Here is a 26,667-nt window from a genome sequence, read left to right as displayed (position 1 = left end):
ATTAATCAATGACATTTCCAGTCCATTTTGAGCCATCGGTAGAATTATTCATTTTGTCACGCAACTTAACATATAATAGACTGTGAATAAGCAATTACTGATTAATTTGAATATAATTTACTCATCAAGTTTATCTCTCCTTGTCATTTAAGTTTCACATCTAATAATCTGAATCAAAGCCAAATATTCTTTCCAAAACCATTCAAATATGGTCACTCCCAAAACATTTTCAAAAAAAATATCCATCTAATTAAATGAAAATGTCACAAGATGCTTGCTACAAATTCTTAAAGAGATTGTAATGCTCAGCTTTACAATGTTACTGAAGTGCACATGATCTCATAAATGAACAAAAATAAAGACGGTGCTTACTCTCATGATGTGCTGTCTTTCATGCTAATGGAACATGGAAAGTTATAGAGAAAAAGAGAAAGGAGATATAAGATTCGGTTTTACAATACAGGCATGGTTCAAGGTATAAAGATAACAAAATAAAAATGAAACTGCACAACAAAAAGCTGTGTTTGAAACACGATCTGCAACACTAGCAACAACTTAAATTTCTGTTAGAGGGGGTGTTCAATTGGAAAGACATCCTCCCATCTTCTGCATAAGATTAAGCTGTTTTGAACAACATTCTGACTTCATAGGAGGAATGGAAACATAAATCTGAAATTTAGCACAAAAGAACCATTTCCACTCATTAAAATCAGAACATTCTCGAACGTTCAAATAATATTCTGGTTACAATAGAAGGGACTCCAGCTTTTACTTTCACCTTGAATATTTTTATAAGCTAGCGACATTGGTTATTTTCCAGGTTGTCTGGGGTGACTTGGAAAGAGTCGATCACTAAGATATTATGGTGTTGCCACCTTCAGAAGGTTTTAGAGGTCATAAGTGATAGGAGCAGAATTAGGCCATTCGGCCCATCAAGTCTACTCCGCCATTCAATCATGGCTGATCTATCTCTCCCTGCTAAACCCATTCTCCTGCCTTCTCCCTTAAACCCTGACACCCGTACTAATCAAGAACATAATTAGCAGCAGATTACATACATTGGTAATTGCTTTATGAAGCACAGGTTATGAAATAGGCTTCCTTTGATGCATATTCAAATAATTCAGAAGTTAATGGAAGGGACCCATCAATGATTAGAAAAATCAAATGCCTGTAACATAAGAGTTAAGTCAGTGGATGGGAACAATTGACAGGGAACATACAAGGCCCATAAAGGGCTTGGGTAAATCAAATGGCATGGGATCTGAAATTAGGGATATTAAAATTTAGGGACTATAATTGGATTAGTAAAATCAATGAAATGGAGCTGTACAATGATAAGGAAATCAATCAACCAGAACAATCAATGAACTGCTAAAGTTAATTAAATGGACTGAAAAAAGGAATAGTTAGGTTCAATTAATGAATTGGGAATGTTCATGAAAAATAAATATCAGGGATTTGCATAGGTTAGAATATATAAACTTATATGAACTTATCTTGTTTGCCTCCACTGAAAATCTTTTTCTTTCAAAAGTAGGAAATGCCAAATGAATTGCAAAGCTAAGCAATTTGCCGCAAACAAGTATATTCTGGGCCAATGACTGAAGAACAGTCATGCAAAAAATAATATGATAAATATCAGCAAGAAATAAAATGACTACGAACAATCAATAAACAGAAATGGCATTAGCTTTTAGTGTGCTAATGATTCCACCAGGATATGATACTGAAAGGTCCAAACCCTATGCAATACATTCCTGCTAAGTAATGCCTGATCTTTGTCTTTATTTTTTATTTCAGCTTTCCATCATGTGGAGCCCAAAGAGCATGCTCACAGCTCATATGAGACTAATTAGTTTAGTTTATTGTCACATGTACCAAAGTAAAGTGAAAAGCTTTTTTGTTGCGTGCTATCCAGTCGGCGAAAAGATTACATGATTATAATCAAGCTGTCCACAGTGTACAGATACGGGATAAAGGGAATAACATTTAGTGCAACATAAAGTCCAGTAAAGTCCGATAAAGATAGTCCGATGGCCTCCAATGAGGAGGATAGTACGTCAGGACCACTCTCTAGTTGGTGATAGGATGGTTCAGTTGCCTGATAATTGCTGGGAAGAGACTGTCCCTGAATCTGGAGGTATGCACTTTGAGACTTCTTTACCTCTTGCCTTATAGGAAATGGAAGAAGAGGGAGTGTCAGGAACTATTCAGCTGGTATAAAGATGGCCATGGAATTTATGAACGTGCAAATTAATCCATTAAAACATGCCATTCTATAACGGTGTGAAATATGAAAATGTTGTCTCAATGGACAACAGCAAATTCATAAAACAAATTTGAACACAATTTGCACCCAATGTGCAGGAAGGAACTGCAGATGCTGGTTTTGTACCGAAGATAGACACAAAATGCTGGAGTAACTCAGCGGGTCAGGCAGCAAGTGTAGGAAGGAACTGCAGATGCTGGTTTAAACCGAAGATCGACACAAAATGCTGGAGTACCTCAGCAGGACAGGCAGCATCTCTGAAGAGCGACGTTTCTGAAGAAGGGTCTTGACCTGAAACGTCACCCATTCCTTCTCTCCAGAGATGCTGCCTGAGCTGCTGAGTTACTCCAGCATTTTGTGTCTATTTGCACCGCAGTTGTATTTATTATGTATGTAGTTAATTCAATAACATGCACTGGCATTACTGCCACTAGTTTGAGCAGAATAACCTCTTGGCTCAAGTAAATATGAGCCTGCTCTTTCATCATTCAGTCTATGGTCATTGCTGAGATACGTAAAGGGATAAAATCAACGGTCTGAGAAAATCATCCACAACAACCACTTCTAGCCATTGTTTCTCGGAAGTGAGGATGTTAGATAAGGCTCAACCAGTATTGTCCTTCTTGCAACAGTACTACATTCATTTTCTAGGGTCAAACATGCAAAATAGTTATTGTTGTAAGATATCAGAAGGAGGATATAATTCATGGGTCACTAAAGAGGTATAATCTAAATATTACATAAACTATTTAGATGTTGAATCAACACTAACTTGTTCTTTCAATTCCAATGTGCACTCAGACCTGATTTTCCAAAAGGCTTTGGATGCATATATTTTCAAGACAAGACCCATATCTTTCTGTGTAGAAAGGAACTGTTGATGCTGATATATATCGAAGATAGATACAAAGTGCTGGAGTAACTCAGCGGATCAGAGAGCACCTCTGGAGAAAACGGATGAGTGACATTTCGAGTTGGGACCCTCTCAGACCCTGAGCTGAAGCAGGGTCCCGACCCAAAACGTCAACCATCATTTTTTTCCAGAGATGCTGCCTGATGACCCAATGAGTTTCTCCAGCACTTTGTGTCTATCACTCATCTTTCTGTTGGATAAAGGCATAAATGAACACAGATCAAAGGTGTGCAGTTCATGGCAGCAGAGAGGTGCAACTAGTAGAGCAGCTTGCCTCAAAATGACAAAGACCTGGATTCAATACCTCGGGTGCTGTATGAGAAGTTTGTACGTTCTCACAATGACTGCGCGGTTTCCTCCGGGTGAACTGGTTTCCTCTCCCATTCCAAAGACATGAATATTTGTAGGTTATTTGGCCTCTGTAAATTGCCCCAAGTATGTAGAGAATGGATGAGAAAGTGAGATAACATTGAACAAGTTTGTAAACATGTGTTGATGGTTTGCATGGTCTCAGGGGGCTGGAAGGCCTGCTTACATGCTGTATCTCCAAATTAAACCAAATAGTAGAGGGACATTTTCAGCTCCACATTGAAAATCATAGGCTGTAAAGTGAACCAGGTCTTAACCAGAAGATTGTGACCAAATCTCTACTAGGTAAAGAGGTGCCAGGCCACTGCCTGACAGGCCAATGTGTCCATCTTCCTTCTTTACCATTCCATTATTTTTGCCCGTCTGGACTCACACTATCACTGCTAACTTCTTCAGCTCCATCACACCAAACATTATCATATACTGTTTCGCAAATAGCTGTCCCAACAGCCCCCATCTCCAATCATGTCTGACTACCTACATCTGCCCCAATGGACCAATGCACCAGCACTCCAAATATTTGGATCTCATCTTAATGCTTCGACCATCCCCTACCATTGATCATCTATTCAACCTCCCATCCTAATAATGTACCTGATTCTTCCTCATTCTGGTCAATTCTCCTTGGAGACCTCATAAGAAGGGCCAGTTTTACTACAAATAAAGGTGGTTCTGATTATTAAAGTGTGAAACGTCCTTCAGCAGCCTAATCAGGAAGTTGCTGCACTCAGAGTTTGGGTCGCTCTGATCTAAATGAATGACTGACCACACTCAAGGGGCTTAATAATCTAGTTCTGTTCTTGGTTCTTGGTTCTTGGTTTCTTGGTCCTCCAAAATATTCCAAATGGAATTTAAACTGGAGGTGGTGAAGGGAGGGCTTAAGCCAGAAAGGGTTATTGTTCGATTACAATAGGTTCAAACAGAGCATTTCAAATATGCAGACATTGACACCACCTACAGAATTTGCTTATAGAACATAGAACATGTAATTATTGTATCTTCACAGGCATAAAGATCTGATATTTCCAATTCTGTGCACAGTTTTACATCTACTTAAGAAAGAGGCCATATAAATTATAGACCGACAAAAGGAGGAGCAGTAAAGAGCAATTTTTCATCTTTGAAGTATTCAGCCATTCCAGCCTTAATCCAGTGCAATATTTTAAAGACATGTAATCTGGCATATTCCATTAAATTATGAGCAATGAAAAATAAGGCAGTCTGTTATTTCCTAATGTGACAAACTAAATGATCCAGCCCCCATCTGCTCCATTTATTATTTGCTAGCTTGACTAGAATCATATCAAAAGGCCACATTCTTAAACACACCCTAATTAGAATCAGAGTGTCAGCAATTACTAAGCATTTGATAATTATTGGGCCTTAGGGTAAATTCTGAAATGCTGTCCCAAGACTCAGGTGCAGATGCAATCATTTTGGATGTTCCAAACTTGAGGTTGCTATATATTTTATAATGCTCCTGAAAAGAAATGTCTTAGTACAATGTGATTATCGCAATTAACTACTTTAATCTGTAGTTATTTGAAGCAAAATGCAATATGCTCCATTTCATTGCCAGAAGGCTGAGCTCCATTCTCGCCTAGTTTTTAATTTTGTGAAGGGCCAGATCACGCATCAATTCAACAGACTGCACACCAGTCAAAGCAAGGTACTTGTTGAAATGTACTAATCAGAGTCATCTCTCTCAAGGAGCATCCTCTCTCTGGGGTACCATAAATCAACAGTCACTGCTCTAACACGTGTGTAGAATATTAATATTTGAATTTACTCCACACCATAGAGTATGAACTCATCTTTCTTTGGCATAAGTTTGAATAATCATAAGCTGTGGTTTTATAGGTATGGCTCTGAAAAGAGTATTTATTTATTTCTCAAAAGTACCCCATGCACCTCATTTTGCATAAACTGTATTTGACTAGCGTGTCAATACAGCTGATGTCTTTGTTTGGTAAAATGCCTGATCCTCTGATCTGTAGTTACTGCCATAAACTGACGGCATTAAACTTGCTTGAGTGCTGTGGATGGCCAGATTGGTGAAGTCACTTGCTGCTGAGTGCACTGGCAACCTTCCCATCTTCACACATCAGTCCCCATACACTTGATGTTGTGATGGCAGGACTCAGCCAATGTGTCAGGGGTGGTGGGAGGGATGGGTAGAATTTCTGGCGGTTTGATGCCATCTTCTCCAAAATACTTCACGAGCACACCTATAGCCAGGTTCTCTGGCCCAATCTAAGACTTGACAGAGAGGTGGATAAAACCGAATCTTTGTTGGGAAAATTAGGTGTCAATGGGGCGCATGAGATTTTGCAGCTGAGAACCTTACAACGGGCATCAAAAATCTGTGGCAGGAACTTAGTGGGTCGGGTAGCATCTGTGGACGGTAATGGGCAGTTGATGTTTTGGAAGGTTGACTGTCCATCTCCCTCGACAGATGCTGCCTCAGTTCTTCCAACTAATTGTTTGTTGCTTCAGAGTCTCCCGCGTCTCCAAAGATACAAAGCTTGATTCATTAATTTACATAACAGTAACATATTTTTAGTCTGGTTACCAACTTACTTTATTCGCAGCTGATCAGCCAATGATTCTGTATGAAATTATGGCACATTGAACAAAAATCCTTTCACGAAGCCTCTCTAATCCCACCACAACTCATCCTTTAGCAACTCTTACTTTTCACACAAAAAGGAAACAGTGCAATTAAGCCCACCTCACCAACCAGAAAGAATGCTGTAGATATCAATTGTGTTATCCTTGGCCCAAAGTATGTGTTTTCCCTCTGAAGCATTATCAGAGTCAAACTTGAGTTTTTGTTTGCAAAATTCATTGTGTAGCAATACCCTCTAGGATTTTAAATTAGTAGATCCAGTCATGATGTTTACAGAGGTTTGCAGGATGTCAAGAGAAAATACTGGAGATACTCAGCAGGTCAGGTAGCATCAGCATTCTGGACACAGGTCATTGGCAGATGTGTCAACTTTGTTCTCCCTCTCCACAGATGCTGCCTGATATTTTGAGTATTCCCAGTATTTTCTGCTTTTCAGATTTCTCCAAAGTTCAGTATTTTGTGGACAGAGAGATATATAAATGGAATATTCTAGACAACAACCACAGCTGTTAATTCCCATGAAAATATGAACAGGTTAAGGTTAACAAAACAGGAGCCACGAACAAAAGAAATCTGGAAGAAAACAATGTGCAGACCTTACTAAAAAATTATTTGATTACACTCAAGGAATCAGGGAATGATTAAAATGTTACTGAATTTAATACTGCCACAGCATTCCATACATTATGAGCCAAAATGTAGGTCACAAATCATTTTGCTTTAGATTTCATACTTTAGAAATACAGCCTGGAAACAGTCCCTTCAGCTCACTGAATCCACGCTGACCAGCAATCACCACATACACCAGCACTATCCTACACGCTAGGGACAATTTACAATTTACAGAAGTCTATTAACCGACAAACCTGTGCATCTTTGGAGTGTGGGAAGTAAACGGAGCACCAAAGAAAACCCACACACTCACAGGGAGAACGTACAAACTCTGTGCAGCTAGCACGCATAGTCAGGATCAAACCCGGGTCTCTGCCACTGTGAGGCAGCAACTCTACAGCTGTGCCACTGTTGCTGTGCACACAATGTGTAATTGTAAAATTTGCAGGGAGGAAATTTTTATTTGGATGTGTGAAGGATTGCTAAACAGTCAAAGCCTGACAGGGGAGACAGAATGTCATCTTACACTTTATCATTTGGATCTTACCGTCTTCTGCAGCAGGCACAGGAGAGCAAATAAAGGCATTTCCTTATATTGTTCCAGGTACAGGAAAATCCAGTATAAAGTCTCATTTCACTCAATATTCCACAGAGGCAAAACAATGTACCACCATTACTCTGAAAGTATGCTGGTAATCCAACATGTATGCAAAAAGGAATTCCACTGTTCTTAGGTACGTGTGACAATTTGAACCATTGATGAGTGGGGAGGGATAGTTAAAGTGCACAACATTGGGTTTTTTTAAAGGAGACAGTGGCAGTTGCAATGGTGCTTTGAAAGAGCTGTGAAGAGCTAAGAGGAGCTATGTAATCAGTCTTTCTTATACCTTTTCTCCACTATCCTGCAACTTTGTTTGTAAATGTTTAGCAAGTTACTATTGAACTTGATTCCACCAATCTCAAGCACTGACATTGCTGGGGGGTTGGCTGTTAACTATTGAGCTTTTTCTTGCTCGGCCTGTGACTGAGGACCAACATGTCCTTCTTGCTTTAACTTTCCATTTTTATCTGATCATACAGACTTTTTCCATCACTCACAATATCTTCAGCTCCACTATGCCAAACATTGGCACAAACTGTTCCCCAATTATCTATCTGAAACTCCCACCCTATACTCTTCATCACGTCTGACTGACTACACCTACCCAATGCACCAATCATCTAGTCTACCACAAGTTTCCCAATTATCTGACTCAATTCTTTGACCACCCCTTGTCACAGATTATCCATGCAACCCTGTCATCCCAATCACCTTCATGACCTACCTGACTCCTCCCTAACCTGTGCAATTCTTCAGACAGATCTCAGATGAAGGGCTGTTCCCGAGCATTAAAATGCAAAAGGTTCTTCAGCACACAATCAGAGTTGCTGCAATTAGAATGTGGGTAACTCTGTGAACTAAATGAATGACAATAGACAATAGGTGCAGGAGTAGGCCATTCGGCCCTTCGAGCCAGCACCGCCATTCACTGTGATCATGGCTGATCATCCACATTCAGTACCCCGTTCCTGCCTTCTCACCATATCCCCTGACTCCGCTATCTTTAAGAGCTCTATCTAACAATAACTGACAAAGAGACATAGTGATTTTGTCCAGTTCCAGCTACAACAGGTTCAAAGATATAACCAGGAATACTTTGGCGCCACCTAGAGACTACGGCTTTTGCATCTGCATGGTCACACAAACATGGACCTGATTTTTGCAATTCCGTTCACACTGTCTTGCATCTTTTACATCTATGTAATCTGTCACAAGCACAGCTTTGCTGATAATAGCAATGCTCTGCAAATCGTCTGGGTCAAACACCAAGTACGCAATATCTGTGTCTTTGCCTCCTGATCCTTCATCGTATGCTGCATTATTGAAATTAACAGAATAATACTATAATATTTTTGGCAAACTTTTATGAGGAAAGCTGGAAAAGCCATAAAGTGCGGAATGACATTCGATCAATATGACATCATGCACAAGTGACGGCAATGTGTGATTTTCTTCAATAAGAATTATGTAATTATTACAAGATGGTCTTTGTAAATAAATGATGAAGGTCTGCAAAATCTTCTAATTGTTACATGTCATCTTGTCGAGTTTGGAGCCATTAAGAGAGCAGAGGTTCTGGCACAAAAAGCAAAGCAATGTGTTTTCAGAAAATGCAAAACAGATAGTTCTGCCAGTAAAAATACTATTCAGTTCCAAAGTAGTTTTTGGTTAGTAATTTTGATTATACTTTGCCTATAGAATCCAAGATAAAAGAAAGCACATCACAGCTTGGTCAAACATTTCAAAAATCAAATTTTGGTAAAACCAGCTTCTATTTCATGATTCTGTTTAACTTGATCAAACACAGATATATATGTTTCAAATTATTATAAACAGCTACAAAAAAATCTATATTTTTATGAAGAATTTTCTCAGCAATTGTGCATATTTATACATTACAAATTGTTGTGACATGATACTGTGTGCTCATTGCCTGCCATCTTAACTGCTTCTAGTCTTTTATATCAAACTATAGTATTTAGGCATCAGATATCTTTACATGAAATGGGTGCAGACACACTAGATGTCGTGTCACTTGGATAAACGTTTCTAAGAAATCAATCATGCAACCTGATCATAGCTTTTAAATAGCCTTTGCATTAATATACTTGAAAGCATTTCAGATGAATTTTCAGATTGGGCAGTAAATACTCAGTGCAATTTAACACCTGCAATATTTACATAACATGCATAGGAATGGAGATGCAACTAAACCCAGCCTAATGGCATTGAAATCAGGTAACATTGTAATGCAGAATATAGTGAAGCATAAATACTGGTTACTGTAACTATGATTGCATTAATCAAGACATTAGTAAAATTCAGTTGAGCATTCATCATTCTATTAATTCATGCAAGCAAAGATGCATAGTTAGCACATGATGCATTGTGACGTCATCATTTCAGCATGCACTGTTGGCATTCCTGATTATAATTCATTTTGTGAAATCATTGTAAAAATAGTCTTCATGAAACGGTGGAGTAGATTATGAGAAATATTAATTATTAATTGTCATTTCAGTGTTTGGATTTTACAGAGATCAAATCAAGAGCAACAATTGGAAGTGAACATTTGATACTGTTCCATAGAGAAGGCAAAAAAAAACAGCAGCTAAGTCATTCCTCAAAAAATATTATGACGTACATTAGAGCCAATTGTGTTGTGAAATAATTAAAACAATCCCTAGATTAGAGCCTAAGTGTGACATGAGCCACAGTGATGTATTAATGGCTGTTCAAACTGGTGTCTGTATCAGTGCAACTTGACTTGATAGCTTGGGATAGCGACGGAAATGGAAGATATCTAGATTGGATTGAGCTATCCTGCTGCTTTAATAGATAAATTGAACCACCTGTGGTCATTGACACCCTTTATGCTCTGTCTGCAATGCCCCAGGATCAATAATGCTTCAATACATTCCCCTGGAGTGTCTTTGTGTTATGTCTGGTGTTGCAGGAGGAATGTTAAACCAGTTCTCAATCCCATTTATATAAAAACTAAAGCTTTCGATTTTCTTTGTCATAATAAGATGTCATTGCAACACAATGGGTTAATAGCAAGCTGCAAGACGCAACGCAAGAGTTAAGATTATTTGCCAAATTGATTTAAATGACTAGGACCTTTCACTATATTATATTGTCACTAAATTATTCATTTATGCAGTTTAATTTACACTAATGCTTGCTAATTTGTGAGCACATGCGATGATGAGATATTTAGATTTGAATAAAATCACTTACAGCAGTCAAATGGAATCATTTGTTTCTGATGGATATTTTAACACAAAGAAAACAGATATTAAACAGGAAGACTTACATTGTACCAGCTCTGGCTTTTCTGTAAGAGAACAAAGCAAAGAAAACTGTAAATATCAAAAGTGGAGAACAAAACATTCAAGGAGATAGCAGGATAAGAAAAAAAATTACAAATCGTACCAATAAACTGTCTTTACAGAATCATTTTAAGCCAATTTGGTTATCAGAAACTGACAGAATAGATTTACATTCAGCCCTTTCTCACTGTCCATTTGGCTGTGATGATTAATATTGAGTGTTTTATTAAATAGGCACTCTATCTAAAACCAGTGGTTATCTGGCCAGCAAATTATTAACAGTATCAACACAAAAAGAGCCCCTTTAACCCTGCAATATATGCCAAATTCATGGTAAATATTGCTGCATTCATGAGGATGGATATTGTCAATGATAAATATTCAGCATGATACAATCAGCCATTAAGATGAATACCGCTAATGATATATCTACGTCTTAATTAAATCTTTGATTTTAAACTGTGGGTTGAGGTGGGTGAATGGTTAAATTTCAGAGATGTTCTTTTCCACCAGAATTGCTGACACAAATGATCACAAGATATTATCTGTCCAAAGAAACCAGATGCATGCTGACTGAGCTTTTTTTTTTAATGAACATTCAAATTTGCATTCTGGCTCAAAAAGACTGAAGAAGACAAATAGACATGTCAGTAACACTTCTGCTGTGATCATGGAATTTAGAATGACAATAATTGTGCATTGGTGCATTTCAATGGTAAGAGCTTAGCGTTAACAATATAGAACGCTGTGCTCATATTCATTCAATGGGGCCTTTTTCCATTTTAACTATGGAGGTAGAACAAAAATCGACAGGTGATGATGGAGTAAATGATTTCTTCAAATAAATAATAGATGGGAAAATTATCCATTTGGAATAGACATAAACACAAAGCATTTATATCTTACATTTTGTGACACAAGCACAATCAGTCCTCACATTGTAAATAATTAAGCTACTTCCGCATCGGTTTTGCATGATTTTTAAATTTAATTTATCAAGGTCTTTATGGCCAAAAAGTTACCTAACAAAACAAAACTGAGGCACACATGAATTGAAATATATTAGCTCAAAAATGCACATTGAATGCAGACTTAACTGATATAATTGCACACAAATATGTTGAAATGATACCACTTGGGTTACAACTAAAATGTATTGACCTAATCACAAACTTCAAATTACCGGCAGTGTTTACCAGGAGTTAGATATATTACAATAATTATGGAGAAGCTCCAATCATTTGCTGAGGATTGAAATCATGCATGCTTTTTGGAATCAAAGAACTATAACAATAACCCACGTTTCACAATCTATACTTGAAAATAAATGTTTTGCAAAAATCCACGATGACTCAGGAACTTCAAAAGTTGAAACATTACATGCTTCCCCCCCCCCCCCCCCCCCCTCCAAATTTTACAATCCATGTTGGCCTTGGTTTTTTGGTAATATCTCAACACTGGTTTAAAAGATAAAGGCCAAGGAAATAGTTCACATTACAACCATGTCCCAAATTTCAGATTATCCATGGTGACTGTCATTGGAGATATGATAGCAAATGTTGCCTTGTTTTGATAAATATAAATCCATCAAGATTTTTTTTAATTGCCAAAGACTAGACAATACTGGTTTACAAAGAAAAAAGTGTTGCAAGAGGTCAAACCCACCAAACACTGAGCTGCAACGATTAGAACAAAGGCAAAAGTGTGATAAAGAATTTAGGCCCTCTGCATTGAGAGGTAATTATACAACCTTTGGGTGCCATACAGAAGTAAAACAGAAAAGGAAAATGAAAAATCAAATGAAATTCAAAATTAAAGAGATAATATGAAATTAAATTATCAAGGAATAAAACATCAAATTATAAAACATTTTACAGATACATTATTAAGAAAAATGATAGGAATAGGTTTACCAAGAGATAAATAAGACAATACTACAGAAAGCAATAGCAAGATAACAAAAATATTAAAATCATTATTTGGTTTTAGTATTTGTTAAGAAATAAATACATGATTATTATTTTGGATGATGAGCAATAATATTAATAAACCAAAAAGAGGTAAAATGCTTATTTAAAATAATAATACTCAAAACTCCTGGACACTATCCTTATATTTTAAAAGAATCTAGGGATAAGTCATTTCCAAGCAAATTTAATAATTCATCAGAAAAAGGTATACTGCCAGAGCATCGATGAATAACAAATATTCCAGCTACATCTATGAAGGGAAATTAAACATGTCCAGAGAACTATGTAACCAATCAGCTTAACATTAATGATGGGTCAAATAATAGAATCGAAAAGCAGAATAATGAATAGCCAACATGGATTTCAGATTGGAAGACCTTGTTTAATTAACCTTAACACATATTTTGAACAGGTAACAGAGTAGGCAATGGTAATACAATGGAGGTAATTATCTAGTAAACTAATAAAATGCAGAAAATGCAGAATTGGGAAAAGTGGCAAACCCAATTGGCTTCAAGACAGCAACCAGAATTAAAAGAACAGAATTTATGTTGTGATGCCTCACAGAATAAATGCTGGAGATGGCTGTTCTTTCTACAAAGCATATCACACTCAACTTTCCTTTAAAGTTCCTATTTACCTCATCCTGTTGCTATTTTGAACAAGCAGAATATGATGTCCAACACTTGTACTTGTTCAACCTTGAAAAGATCTAAACACAAGGTTTGAAAACTGGTACGAGTCCTGTGACAGTTTGGGAAATTTATTTGTAACAACACATCCAAAATATTTTACTGACATAATCAAAATGACTAATCTGCGATTATTTAAAGAGTGAAACTCTGTCGATTCTGGGAAATATTTAGCACAATATTTTAACATGCATGTAAATATGTAAATGTAGCACTTTGTGTTCCTGTTTATCACCCACCTGGCTGCCTCCACCTTCACCTCCACCTTCTCCTTGCCTGGATCCATTTGTCTTTTTTTTTAAAGCTGCTTCCATCTATCGCCTACTTGCTTCTGTCTCCCAACTCTACTCGTAGCCCTCTCCTTCCCCTACCTGGCTCAATCTACCTGATATTTCCTTCATCCCTTCTTAGTCCACCAATTACCAACTTGTTCCTATCTCACTACTTCCCCTCTCCTCTCTATACTGGCCTTTTCTTTCTGATAATCCTGATGCAGGCTTTCAACCTAAAACCCTTACATCCCTTTCCCCACACATAGATGCTGCTCAACCTGCAAAGTCTTCCAACAGATTGCTTGTTGTCTCTCCTGAACTGCCCTTTTACTCCTAATATACTTGCAAAATCTTACAGGATATACATACTCAAAATACCTCATGGCCTCTTTTTTGCTCACCCAATTTCCTATATCCTCTATACTCCTCAAGGGGTTTGCTTTAATAATAAAGATGTTCTTAAGGGGACAAGTGAAGTGTTACGCTGATCGATTTAAATTGGGAAAGGGTAGGGATCATTGGAGCATAATGGCAGCAGCTATTGGTTGGCACAAAGAGTCTGTTTCTGTGCTATTTGTTGTAGGTCAATGAGCTTTGGCATTGTATTTAGAGATACAGCGTGAAAGCAAGATGCCTCTCATCTGCATTTACTTTAAAATGCGTAATATGGGCAGAAAAATTGCAAGCACAAATAGATCAGGAATCTGACACCTCGCCCTAGTTTTACTTGTCCTCTATCCTGCTTAGGATACAACATAAATCATACATAGAACATGTATATAAATCACGTGTAAATCACCTGCAACATTCATTGTTTTGCTTTCCATAGATGCTTTCAGACCTGCTGGGTGTTTTTGTTTTATTTCCACTCACTGTTTAACAGATGGCGAAATGATTGTGAACTTTTTTTCTGTCGTAGCCCATTTCATGCCAGTTACCCTGATGTAGAGCTCCTAATTTTTTATCACAAACCTAGTAAGCAGGTAAAGTACACAGAACAACCAACTTTAAGACCTTTATTTCTGCAGGAAAGATGCTTCTTGCCATTCCTACATCATAATGATCCATCGCTACATTCCTCTACTTTGAGCAGCTTAAGTACTGAATTTGACCATTTTAATGCTGCATTTTCCTTCTGATGAAATGTTATATTTATCATAACTATCAATTGTATAATGGCTTTGATTTAAGCATCTCATGAAGTTTCACAGCAGGCAGTTTTTGGCACCGAGGCACTTAAGGGGATATTAAAGTGAGGCTAAAAAAAATCAGTTTTAAAGTGGAAGGATTCAGAATGAAAATCCAAAATTTGGGACATGGCTGTAAATGGTAGAATGATACTATGATTAGAAGCAGGCAGAGATAAGGACAGGTGAGAATATAGAGATGTTTATAAAATAACGAAAATAGAAACATTGCCAGATTCAAAGCCAATTTAAATCAGAGGAGTAATTAATTAAAATAATCTGATGCGAGTTGAACACAGGTCGCAGAATTTGGAACTTTGAATATTTTCCAGAGCAGTTGATAGTTTTTTCTCCACCGTTCTTACTTAATGTAGATGCACACAATGTTTGGATTTTTTTCTCTGTACGTAAATGTTACAAGGAAGTAATTTTATAATTCCATTAATTAAATTAACAGACAATTTCTCTTTAATCTCTAGTTTGTATGTGTACTCCCTCCTAGGAAAGTGCTCTGGGAAATGGAACATGTTACCTTTGTGTCACTGATGACATCAAATGATTTGGCAGAGAGATTCAAATTTGCTCAGGTGCAATACAGCATTCTGCCGCCCTCCCCGATAAACAATAAAAATAGCAGCATTATGATAGATTAGATTGCAATTATTGCTGACCATGGCAGACTAAGGAACCAAAGAAAATGACAAAATCAAATCTACAGATCCTTTATTTTTGTTGACAGTATGATAGTAATCTCATCTCCCATTGAGCAAAGGATCAGGAAATACCTTTTAGGCAACTTCCCCAAGGAAAAACTCAACATTCATTGTTTTAATAACATCCAAAAAAACAAACTGACTGAAACAAATAAAAGGGATGTCAAAATATAATTATAATTCTTTATAAACGACAAAAGTTTTTATAAACAACAAAATCAAAAACGTTTTTTTTTAAACCAGATTTTCTCAATAATGTACGTGGAAAGTTTAAGATTCCTGGAGGCCATTTCTCATAAACACTGTCATTGGTAATTTATTAATAACAAGAGCTGTTGTGAATAAGATCCCCTGAAGTGAGATATTTCCTGTAAAAGCATCAGGTTCTAAACTGTTTACCATTCAGGAAGGAATTCATCGATTGTAGCCTCAGTTTAACACCTCAAAGCAGTTTTTGGCCAGGCCATTGTGTTTCATGGTGTGGCTACGACAGCAGTCTCAAACATACCCTGTGGTTAAAGTTTAAAAAAAACCTAGCTGGCTATCAGCTATATTGTTAGATGGACACGGGAAAGTTAATGCTGCAAGTCAATAACTTTCATTTTACTTCGGAGTCACGTGAGTGACTACGTGAAGAAGGGCCGTCCGTCTGCGTACGCGTCTGAACGCAACGCGCATGACGGACTGGCGAGGCACTGTGTCCTCCCAGCCGTCAGGATCGGCAGGTAAGGAAAGTTGAACTACTTACCTGCGTTCTCTCGGACTTGAAGCTTTTTGTAGTTTCAGAGCCCAGATGTCGAGGAGACGGTCCGCGGGGAAGTCGGCTGCCGAAGACAGCAGCATTCCCAGTAGCGGGCGACGGTCTTGTTCCCGACATTACCGCTGGCAGAACCGGCAGGAAAGACTTGGTGCAGGAGGAGGAGCTCCGTGGTGGTCCTGCGGGACCTAAAAACCACCCGCAAGTCTGACACCCGTTGACTCAGATGAGTCCGGGGAAGAGGGATACCCTCCCTCAACGGAGAGCGTCTGAGGACGACTCTCCCACATGGAGCAACTTATGGAGAAGTTGCTCCAACAATGATCTGCTCCGAAGGAGGGAGCAGTTTCAGCACGGGCCTCTACAGCAGGCCGTGCCAGCAGCCTCACACATGGGGAAAACAAAACGGGCCAGGAGTACCTAGGCAAACCCAATTGGAGAGTAGGCCAGGAGGATCCCGGATGGAGAGGATAACCTCCTTCATGGGTAACGTGTTTAAACGTTCAAAACCCACATGGAGCACCTGATGGAGAGGTGCTCCACAATGATATACTCCAAAGGAGGGAGTTATCAGCCCGGGAATTATGGAGAACCCGCAGCAGGCACCTGTTTCAGGGCTGCACAAATGTCTCCTGCTCTGAGGAGAGGAGCATCCACGGTCAGTTTCAGTCTAACCCAAAGCAAGAATCTAATTTAGGTCCGCTGGAGGGGCCATGTCAGCGCAGGTATCCTCAGGGGCCTGCGGCAGCACCTGTTTTCAGGGCTGCCTACAAATCTCACTCTCAGTGGAGGGGAGTGTGAGTGATCAGCAGGTAACTGATCTCGAATTTAAAGTATGAACATACTGAAGCACATGCATATGGCCTCAAGAGCCAGCAGTTGGCAGAATATTCGCACAAATGCCGGCAAGGGAACAGCGCTATCAGGGTGACATTGGAGAAACTAGCCGCCGAATCCTCTCTTCAGGTAAGACCAGAAGAAGGAAGCAAAAGCTGTCGGACCAATCAAGGTACAACGACAAGCAAACTTCATCAGTAGGCGACAAACACACCCCACACCTCCATAGGGGATAAGCAGTTCACTGAAGCCGGTGGTAGCTTGAAAGCTGGGCACGGAAATATGATCAGAGTCGTCTTTCAAGGCAGACTCAGAATTATGGCCAGAATTGTCTTACAAGGCAAGCTCAGTATGATAAGGTTTTCAGACCAAGACCCAAGCAGAGGTCAGGAGAAACATGGAATCCACACTCCCTACCAGTCCTACTCCCAATCAAGGAGAGAAAAGGAACCCGCATCAGGGGCCTTTGGGCTTACCACAAGACCACCGGTAGCTATGGAGGTAGGTGGGTCTGGGTTTACCGAAACAAGGGATTGTGGACCAGTTACATGTTGGTAATTTTACTCTTGTGTTTTTGTTCAAAATGACAATAACATGAATTTCAGATCTGGTTCTAAAAAACAGATAATAACATGTGATTATTTTACTGCACAACATACATAGGTTCCAAGCAGACTTGGAACTCGGACCGGAGTTGTCTTCGAGGCAGGCCCAGTATTATGGGCAGGATTGCCTTCCAGGACAGGTGACAGATGGAGGATGTCACTTCATCCAGGTTTAACTCATTTGTGCAGTATAGACTTTCAGAACAGTAAAATTTTGTTATGGTCTAGCAACTGTTTTAAAGGAGCTTCCTATAAAATGGTCACATGGCATGCATCAACCTCAAAGATGCATACTATTCGGTGTCTATTCACTAAGAACAGGAGATATTTGAAGTTTAACTGGATGGCATGGCTCTGCCAAATGGGTTGACAGCAGCTCCTAGACTATTGACTAAACTAAACCAAAGATGGCGCCTGCCTGCGGCGACTTTTGCGGAGCTCCGGAAAAGAAAAGGCTCAACTACAACTTCCAACAACTTACCTGGATCAGAAAAACGGCAGAAATCGGTGCCGTTTCGGACAAACTGCTGGAGCACCTCAAGGCTCTCGCAATTTCGCGATCTCCCGCAGTTGCGGGAACCCCGGACTTTAAATTTTCCCACGCTGGCTGTGGAACTCCCGACCCGACTGTGGATCACAGGTACTGTACCTTGAAACCCCGGGATGACCCCCAGAGCCGATGGGCTGGATCTTCCAGGAACAACGGAGCTGGAGCTGCCGACTTTGAGGGAACCCCTGTTTGTTACGGAGCTGGAGCTGCCGTCTGTGAGGGAATCCCCGTTCCAGCGCAGGTCCGCAGAAACAGCAGGTACAGCAAGTACAGTACCTGGAAACAAAGGGGAAGCCTCCATTGTGTCCGGAAACGTGGCCGTCGGGCAGGACTTCAGGTCAGAATGAAGCGCAGGGGCCTTCGGCTCCCTCTCCCTACTATCCTACTGGCTAATGTACAGTCCTTTGAAAACAAAGTGGAGGACTTAAGGGCAAGACTGCTTTATCAAAGGGAGCTGAGGGAAAGCTCTGTGTTCTGTTTCACAGAGACATGGCTCACCCCCAGCTCCCCAGACTCAGCGGTCCAGCCTGAAGGGTTCTCCATCCACCGCATGGACCGTACCCTGGCATCTGGGAAAGGGAGAGGAGGGGGCGTCTGCCTCATGGTCAACTCTGCGTGGTGTTCAGACGTGGCAGTCCTGTCCAACTCCTGCTCTCCACACCTCGAACATCTGGCGGTGAAGTGCCGTCCCTTCTACCTCCCGAGAGAATTCACCTCCGTTATCCTGACCGCGGTCTACATCCCACCCCAGGCAGACGTCCGTCTGGCACTGGAGGAGCTGCACGCCGTGGTCAACAAACACCAGACGTCTTACCCCGAGGCATTTACCACCATTGCTGGGGACTTCAATAAGGCGAACCTCAACTCCCCAACTTCCACCAACACGTCTCCTGCTGCACCAGAGGACCTAACACCCTCGACCACTGCTACACCACCATCAAGAATGCCTATCGTTCTATCCCTCGCCCTCACTTCGGTAAGTCCGACCATACCGCGGTGCTGCTTCTTCCTGCCTACAGGCAGCAATTGAAGAGCGCACCCCCAGAAGTGAGGACAGTACAGAGCTGGTCGGGGGGGGGGGGGGCAGAAGAACAACTCCAGGACTGTTTGGAGTCTGTAGACTGGGCAATGTTCAAGGACTCGGCAACGGACTTGAACGAATATGCCACAGTCGTTACAGACTTCATAAAGAAATGTGTGGAGGACTGCATCCCTACAAAAACCTTCCGAAACCTTCCCAATCAGAAACCTTGGATGAACTTTGAGATCCGCACTCTCCTGAAGTCCAGACACAGGGCATTCACCTCCAATGATACCGTGGCCTACATGAAGACCAGATACGACCTTGGTAAGGCCATCAAAAAGGCCAAAAGGGACTTCTGCTCCAAACTGGAGGACGAGACAGATGTTCGGCAGCTGTGGCAGGGCCTGAATGCATTCACCTCCTACAAGGCAAAACCAGGAGGCAGCTCGAATGTCGGTGTAACATCACTCCCTGACGAGCTCAATGCGTTTTACACACGCTTTGACAGGGAGAATACTGATGTGCCTTCCCGATCCCCCATTCGCTGTGATGGCATTTCAGTCTCAGTCACAGAGGCCGATGTCAGGAAATCCTTCAGAGGGGTGAACCCCCGAAAAGCACCTGGTCCTGATGGTATACCCGGTCGTGTTCTAAAAACCTGTGCGGACCAACTGGCGGGGGTTTTTACGGACATTTTCAACCTCTCACTTCTGAGGTCTGAGGTCCCCACCTGCTTTAAAAGGGCATCAATTATACCGGTGCCCAAGAAGAGTAAGGTGACGTGCCTCAATGACTATCGACCAGTGGCACTAACGCCGGAGAGGTTGATCATGGAGCAAATCAACTCCTACCTCGACAAAAACCTGGACCCACTGCAGTTCGCGTACCGCCACAACAGATCAACGGTGGATGCGATCTCGCTGGCCCTCCACTCCGCACTGGACCACTTGGACAACAAAAACTCATATGTCAGGCTGTTATTCATTGATTACAGCTCGGCATTTAACACAATCATCCCCTCCAAACTGGTTACCAAACTCGCAGAACTGGGTCTCTGCGCATCCCTCTGCAACTGGATCCTCGACTTCCTCATCCACAGACCACAGTCTGTTCGTATTGGTGGAAATGTGTCAGCCTCGATAACACTCAGCACGGGAGCACCTCAAGGCTGCGTGCTCAGCCCCCTGCTGTACTCACTCTATACCCATGACTGCGTAGCGAACCACAGTGCGAACTCCATCATCAAGTTCGCTGACGACACCACTATTGTGGGGCGTATCATTGATGGGGATGAGTCAGAATACAGAAGAGAGATCGAGCAACTGTCCATATGGTGCCAGCGCAATAACCTGGCCCTCAACACCAGCAAAACCAAGGAACTGATTGTGGACTTTGGAAGGAGTAGGAGGGGGACCCACAGCCCCATTTATATCAATCGATGGTTGAAAGGGTCAAGAACTTCAAATTCCTGGGCGTGCACATCTCTGAAGATCTTTCCTGGTCCGAGAACACTAACGCAATTATCAAGAAAGCTCATCAGCGCCTCTACTTCCTGAGAAGATTACGGAGAGTCGGATTGTCAAGGAAGACTCTCTCTAACTTCTACAGGTGCACAGTCGAGAGCATACTGACCGGTTGCATCGTGGCTTGGTTCGGCAATTTGAGCGCCCTGGAGAGGAAAAGACTACAAAAAGTAGTAAACACTGCCCAGTCCATCATCGGCTCTGACCATCCTTCCATCGAGGGGATTTATCGCAGTCGCTGCCTCAAAAAGGCTGGCAGTATCATCAAAGACCCACACCATCCTGGCCACACACTCATCTCCCTGCTACCTTCAGGTAGAAGGTACAGGAGCCTGAAGACGGCAACAATCAGGTTCAGGAATAGCTACTTCCCCACAGCCATCAGGCTATTAAACCTGGCTCGGACAAAACTCTGATTATTAATAACCACTTTCTGTTATTTGCACTTTACCAGTTTATTTATTCATGTGTGTATATATTTATATCATGGTATATGGACACATTTATCTGTTTTGTAGTAAATGCCTACTATTTTCTGTGTGCTTAAGCAAAGCAAGAATTTCATTGTCCTATACAGGGACACATGACAATAAACTCACTTGAACTTGAACTACGGAAACCAATTCTGGGACTACAAAGGTCTCAAAACCACATAGTAATGGCATATTTGGAGGACATTTTCAATTTGGAGTCACCAAGAATTGGCAGAAGCATCAGTCAAAGCAAACCAAAACCCTGTTTGAAAGAATTGGTTACCTCATCCATCCAGTTGAATCAAAATTGACACCTACAAGGGTAATTGATTACCTAGGATTTACTATTAAAAACAGTAAATATGTTGGTGACTTTGCCTAGGGGCAAACAACAAGATTAAGTAAGCCTGCTATGACCTGATAGTCAAATACTAGCCATCTATCAGGCAAACAGCGAGTGTAATTGGCAAATAGTACCTGCATTTCCAGCAGTACGTCACAGGCCTTTGCATTACCAGAATTTACAGCGAGCAAAGGAACGAACACTCAGATTACATGCAGGCCAAATTGGCAAAACTATGGATTACCAGCAGAGGCCATTGTTGATAAACTATGGTGGATAACGAACGAGAGACAGCTCAAGGGAAATTTTGCTCGAAAGCCATCGGTGGTTCAGACCAATGCTAGCGGCTAAGGATGGGGAGCCACAAACACAGTCTAGAGCTGTGGGGGCAGATGGAATGAGCAGGAGTCTGTAATTCCTCAACACAGGGAATCAATTACCCAGAATTGTTGGGGGCACAATATGGACTCAAGGTTTTCTGTAGCGATATGCAACCTGTGCTTGTTCAAATTCAGATTGATAACACCACTGCAGTGGCATATATCAATCACAAGGGTGGTGTAAAATCTGTATCTTGCGACAGATTGTCGAACCTCATTTGGCACTGGTGTATCGAGAGGAATATTTGGGTTACAGCGGTCTATCTACGAGGTAGATATAACACGGTGACAGATGCTGGATCACGAATGTTTAATAACAACACAGAATGGATGTTGAATCGGGCAGTATTTAACAAAATAACTACACGATTTGGCATACCAGATATTGATCTGTTTGCATCTAGACCAAACCATCAGTTACCCAGATATGTGTCCTGCGAGCTGGATCCAGGAGCTAAGGCAGTGGATGCTTTCGCCCTCAATTGGGGAGGAATGTTTATGTATGCTTTCCGCCAATTTGTCTCACAAACCGATGCTTGACCAAAATCAAGCAAGACTAAGCCACAGGCATATTGGTAGTGCCAGATTGGCCTACTCAAGCCTGGTTCCCAAAAAAATTGGGAATTATAGTCCAGCCAGTTATGGCTGTACCCAAGAGCAGGGACCTCCTAGTGAACCCAGTTACAGGGAGAAATCATCCATTACATGAACGTATTAAATTGTTGGTCTGCAGATTCTGAGGAGGCCATGTCAAGGCATAGGACTGTCCGAACAAATACAACACAGTTCGGATAACGGATGTCTTAGAGTTCCTATCAACTCTGTACCATAACTATAAACAAAGTTATAGTGCAATCTATAGTGCCAGAGGCGCACTCTCCTCCTATCTGATACTGGAAGCAGGGCACGGGTCGATAGGAACGCACCCCTTTACAACAAAATTCATGAAGGGAATTTACAACTTAATACCTCCAAGGCCAAGCTACACGGACACATGGGATGTGAGCGTGGTACTAACCCTACTTTGACAGTGGGGACCGCCTATAACTAACCCTGAAGGTGGTATGCTGACAAAGAGGCCAGACACTGCAAAAGTTACAGTTGGACTACATGACCACCAATATGAACAACATAACATTCCTAATCAGGAACCTGATAAAACAGAGCAGGCCAGGAATGCCAGGGATGGAGATCCAGTTCTTGGCATATCCAGAGGACCAACGGTTGTGTGTGTGGTAACGTACTAACACCACTATCTGAGAGTTACGGAGAACCTCAGAGGCTCAGAACAATCGGTCCTCATCAGCCATAAAAAACCACACCAGAAGGTATCAACTCAAATCATCTCCAGAACATTTATATCGTTAAATCTCACTCCACCAGGGCTGCATCTACGTCGGCAGCAAGAGCTATGGACGTGCCCCTTAACGATATCCTAGTGGCTGCAGGATGGACGAATGAAATAACGGTCCACCGGTTTTTATAACAAACCCATAACCGGACTGGGGGTGTTTGCACGTACCATTTTAAGTTCTGTCCCTTAGTTTCCCCCCAAGGTTGGGAGGGGTAACTTTTTAAAAACCTTTCTTTCATTTAAAGCATCAGTTTCTTTACTTAACTATGTAATGTCCGAATGCTTTAATGATTACACGCATCCATGGTCAATCCATTCAGTGTGTGACGCTTGGATTCGTAACCGGCGTAAAATCACAGAGCTTTGAAATCTTCACGTAGTCACTCACGTGACTCCGAAGTAAAATAGTAAGATTAAACGAAAACTTACCAGTTTGAAGTTTGATCTTGATTTTATGAGGAGTTACGATGAGCGATTACGTGCCCACCGCTCCCACCCTCATATTATCAAGGTCATATGGAAGTTCAAGTTTTTCACAATCTTACTATTCTCAGGTCTTCTTTTTTATCTGTGATTTAACACCGCTGCTTTGAAGATTGACGCGCACGCAGACGGACGGCCCTTCTTCACGTAATCGCTCATCGTAACTCCTCATAAAATCAAGATCAAACTTCAAACTGGTAAGTTCTCGTTTAATCTTACTATTATAATTGAGTGTGTTTTGTGTATATAGAAAGGAATGGGTGGAAAGAAAAAAAGGGAATGTCTGACAGCTAAAAATCAGAGACTGGTGTGGGAATGGCATGGGTAATTAAAGAGAAGAGACTAGAAACTAATGTGGCCATTTGTGGATTGAATACAGGAACTCTGTAAAGGTGGTGGTAAACTATCTTTTTGAAACACTTTAGCCCTTCTGTGAAGAGACTTCCCTTGTAGTGTGTTCCAAAACTAAGACCCAGTGACAATGACAGACCAAATCAGGATGTTATGTGATTTGGCGAGAAACCTGCAGGCGGCGGTATTTCCATGTGTTTGTTCCCCTTCTACACTCTTCCCTGTACTCTCTGGCTTGATAGTACTGTAGTGGGAAAGTGAAGAGATATGACAAGCCATGGGTTTACAGATTTTTGGTAACAACCATTATGATTTACAGTAGAAATGTCTATATAAATGCATACAATTGTTGAATTACGTCTTCACCTCTCCAATTCTTGAGAGAAATTAGTATAATTGGCTTCATTCTTCATTAATTTCCCAACGTGAGGAAATTTGCAATCCACCTCTTTCACATAGGAATGACATATCCAAGATCAAACAACAGTTGAGTGCATTTCAAAATCAGGGTATTCAGAGAACCACAAAATGACTGATTGGTTTAAATACCCAGATTTGGATGAAAAACTAATTTGGGGATGGAGGTAGGTAGATAAAAGTATTTTTTAGATTTGCAATGCCATTCATTTGTAATAATACTGTCAAGTTTTTCCCCCCCATATAATTCATGTAACACTAAATGGCTACTGAAGGAACGTCTTCATAACAGTTTATCTTGAAATAAATTGATATTGAAAGGATGGTTTATTCAGATATATTTTAAAATAAATATACATGGCATATAAAACCTGTATACATTACATGATTAGTATCATGGTAGAGCTATATATCCAAAATATCAATGAGTGCACCTGATTAGTAACAAGTTGCTTCCTGTCCTTTCCATGGTTGTTGCATACTTCATTCAAATTGTTAGCTACCAGCTTTTTGGTGGTAATCTGTTGCAGACAGAATTCCTTCAGCATAGCAATCAAAGTGGTTGACACATTTGCAACACTTGGTATTTATACATTGATTAAAATGTAATACTTAAAGAAAGAGTTTGCAGGGCTAAATAGACAATAGACAATAGGTGCAGGGGTAGGTCATGTCTTGAAATAGATGCAAGGATGCAAACTGGAAGCTACTAGCATCTAGCAGGAATTAAGAATGGACAGGAGCATCGGTGAGAGAAGCATTTCAAGGTTACTGGTTCAATTCTATCTAGCCAAAAGGGGTGAGAATGAACTTGAGCTGGCCTTACTTTTATCAGGTTTAGGCGGTCATACTGAGAAAAAAACGAAAATAGGAGAAAATAATAAAAATGAAAACAGAATGTTAGAGATATTCATGCAATAGTTTTAGCAAATAAAATCATATGTTCAAAAGCACAAGAATTTGGCTATTGCAAAATTAATGTTGCCTTAAAATTTATTTAGTAACAGATCCAAGGTAACATTTCATACACTTTTGTTTTGCTGAAGTTAAACTAGAATATAAAGCAAAAGGTTGTGCTCTCAAATTAGAAAAAAAAAAAGTGAAGTTAGTAGAAGGTGGAGAGATTATTTAAATATTGTGGCTGCATTTAAGAATATATTATTTTTCAAAATCTATTCATTTTTCAGGATGTGGGCATTGCTGGTGTGGTCAGCATTTATTAAACCCAGGTAAGTGGATGAAACAAGGAGACTCAAACAAATATCAGTTAATGCAATTAGTCTTCCGAACTGCTTCCACTAATTACTGTATACTGTTGATCCTCAAACTAAATACCATATTCATATTCCCTTCCCATAGTCCTTAAAGCCTTTTGTGTTCAGAGCACTACTTTTTCAGAAAAGATTAATTTAAAAATCTTCCTTTGCCAGTTCACAAACAAATTCTAAAACAATCCCTTGAGTTCTTGCTATTTGTATCTTTTTTTTGCAAATATTCAAGACACTTTCATTAGTGATTAAAGAGACTTCAAATAATGTTGGTGGGAGCATTTTCCTATAATTTTGGAAAATAAATTGTTTAACAGATGAAATAAAGACAGAAAAGGCTGGAAATATTTAACAAGTCAGGCAGCATTTGTCATAGATACAGAGATGACATACTGGATTTATGACACTTGGCTGAAATGGGAAAGAAAGAAAACAAATTAGTATCAAGCTAGAAGGAATGTGGAGTGATGAATAGAACAAAGGGAATGTCTCTACGAAGGTGAAGGTTGCCCTGGGAGTAAACTGTAAACATGGTCTTTTGTCCATGTATTAAAGTGGGTAGTGAGAGAAGGAGAATACACTCTTGTTTATAGAAGCTATGAAATGTGATAGGTTACAGAATGAGAGTACAAAGGAAAGTAAATCACAAATTGCAAGGTTGAATAATTGAACTCGGTTTTTCTCTCGATGGATGCTACCTGAATTGCTATCTCCACCAATTTCCTTTGTTTCAGATTTAT

General features: G+C 40.4%; 1 protein-coding gene across 11 annotated transcripts in view; it reads right to left on the bottom strand.

Moving 5' to 3' along the window:
- gramd1b (GRAM domain containing 1B) overlaps positions 1-26,667 on the bottom strand; it is a 406,068-nt gene that overhangs the window by 62,985 nt on the left and 316,416 nt on the right. For 6 of the 11 annotated variants that reach the window (XM_033049646.1, XM_033049640.1, XM_033049649.1 and 3 more), the window contains 3 exons: positions 25,486-25,509; positions 10,713-10,733; positions 373-396 (listed from right to left, as the gene is read on the bottom strand). The exons of 1 other annotated variant lie outside the window; for it this stretch is intronic. In XM_033049646.1, the coding sequence (XP_032905537.1) occupies positions 373-396; positions 10,713-10,733; positions 25,486-25,509 (69 nt within the window). The remainder of the gene's footprint in view (positions 1-372; positions 397-10,712; positions 10,734-25,485; positions 25,510-26,667) is intronic. 4 more of the 11 variants (XM_033049644.1, XM_033049645.1, XM_033049642.1 and 1 more) reach the window with 2 other exon arrangements.

Source organism: Amblyraja radiata, chromosome 33 (genome assembly GCF_010909765.2).
Source record: "Amblyraja radiata isolate CabotCenter1 chromosome 33, sAmbRad1.1.pri, whole genome shotgun sequence".
In the NCBI taxonomy this organism is placed as follows: domain Eukaryota; kingdom Metazoa; phylum Chordata; class Chondrichthyes; order Rajiformes; family Rajidae; genus Amblyraja; species Amblyraja radiata.
Note: the sequence above shows the minus strand (reverse complement) of the source record. Positions and strands in the feature narration are given on the sequence as shown.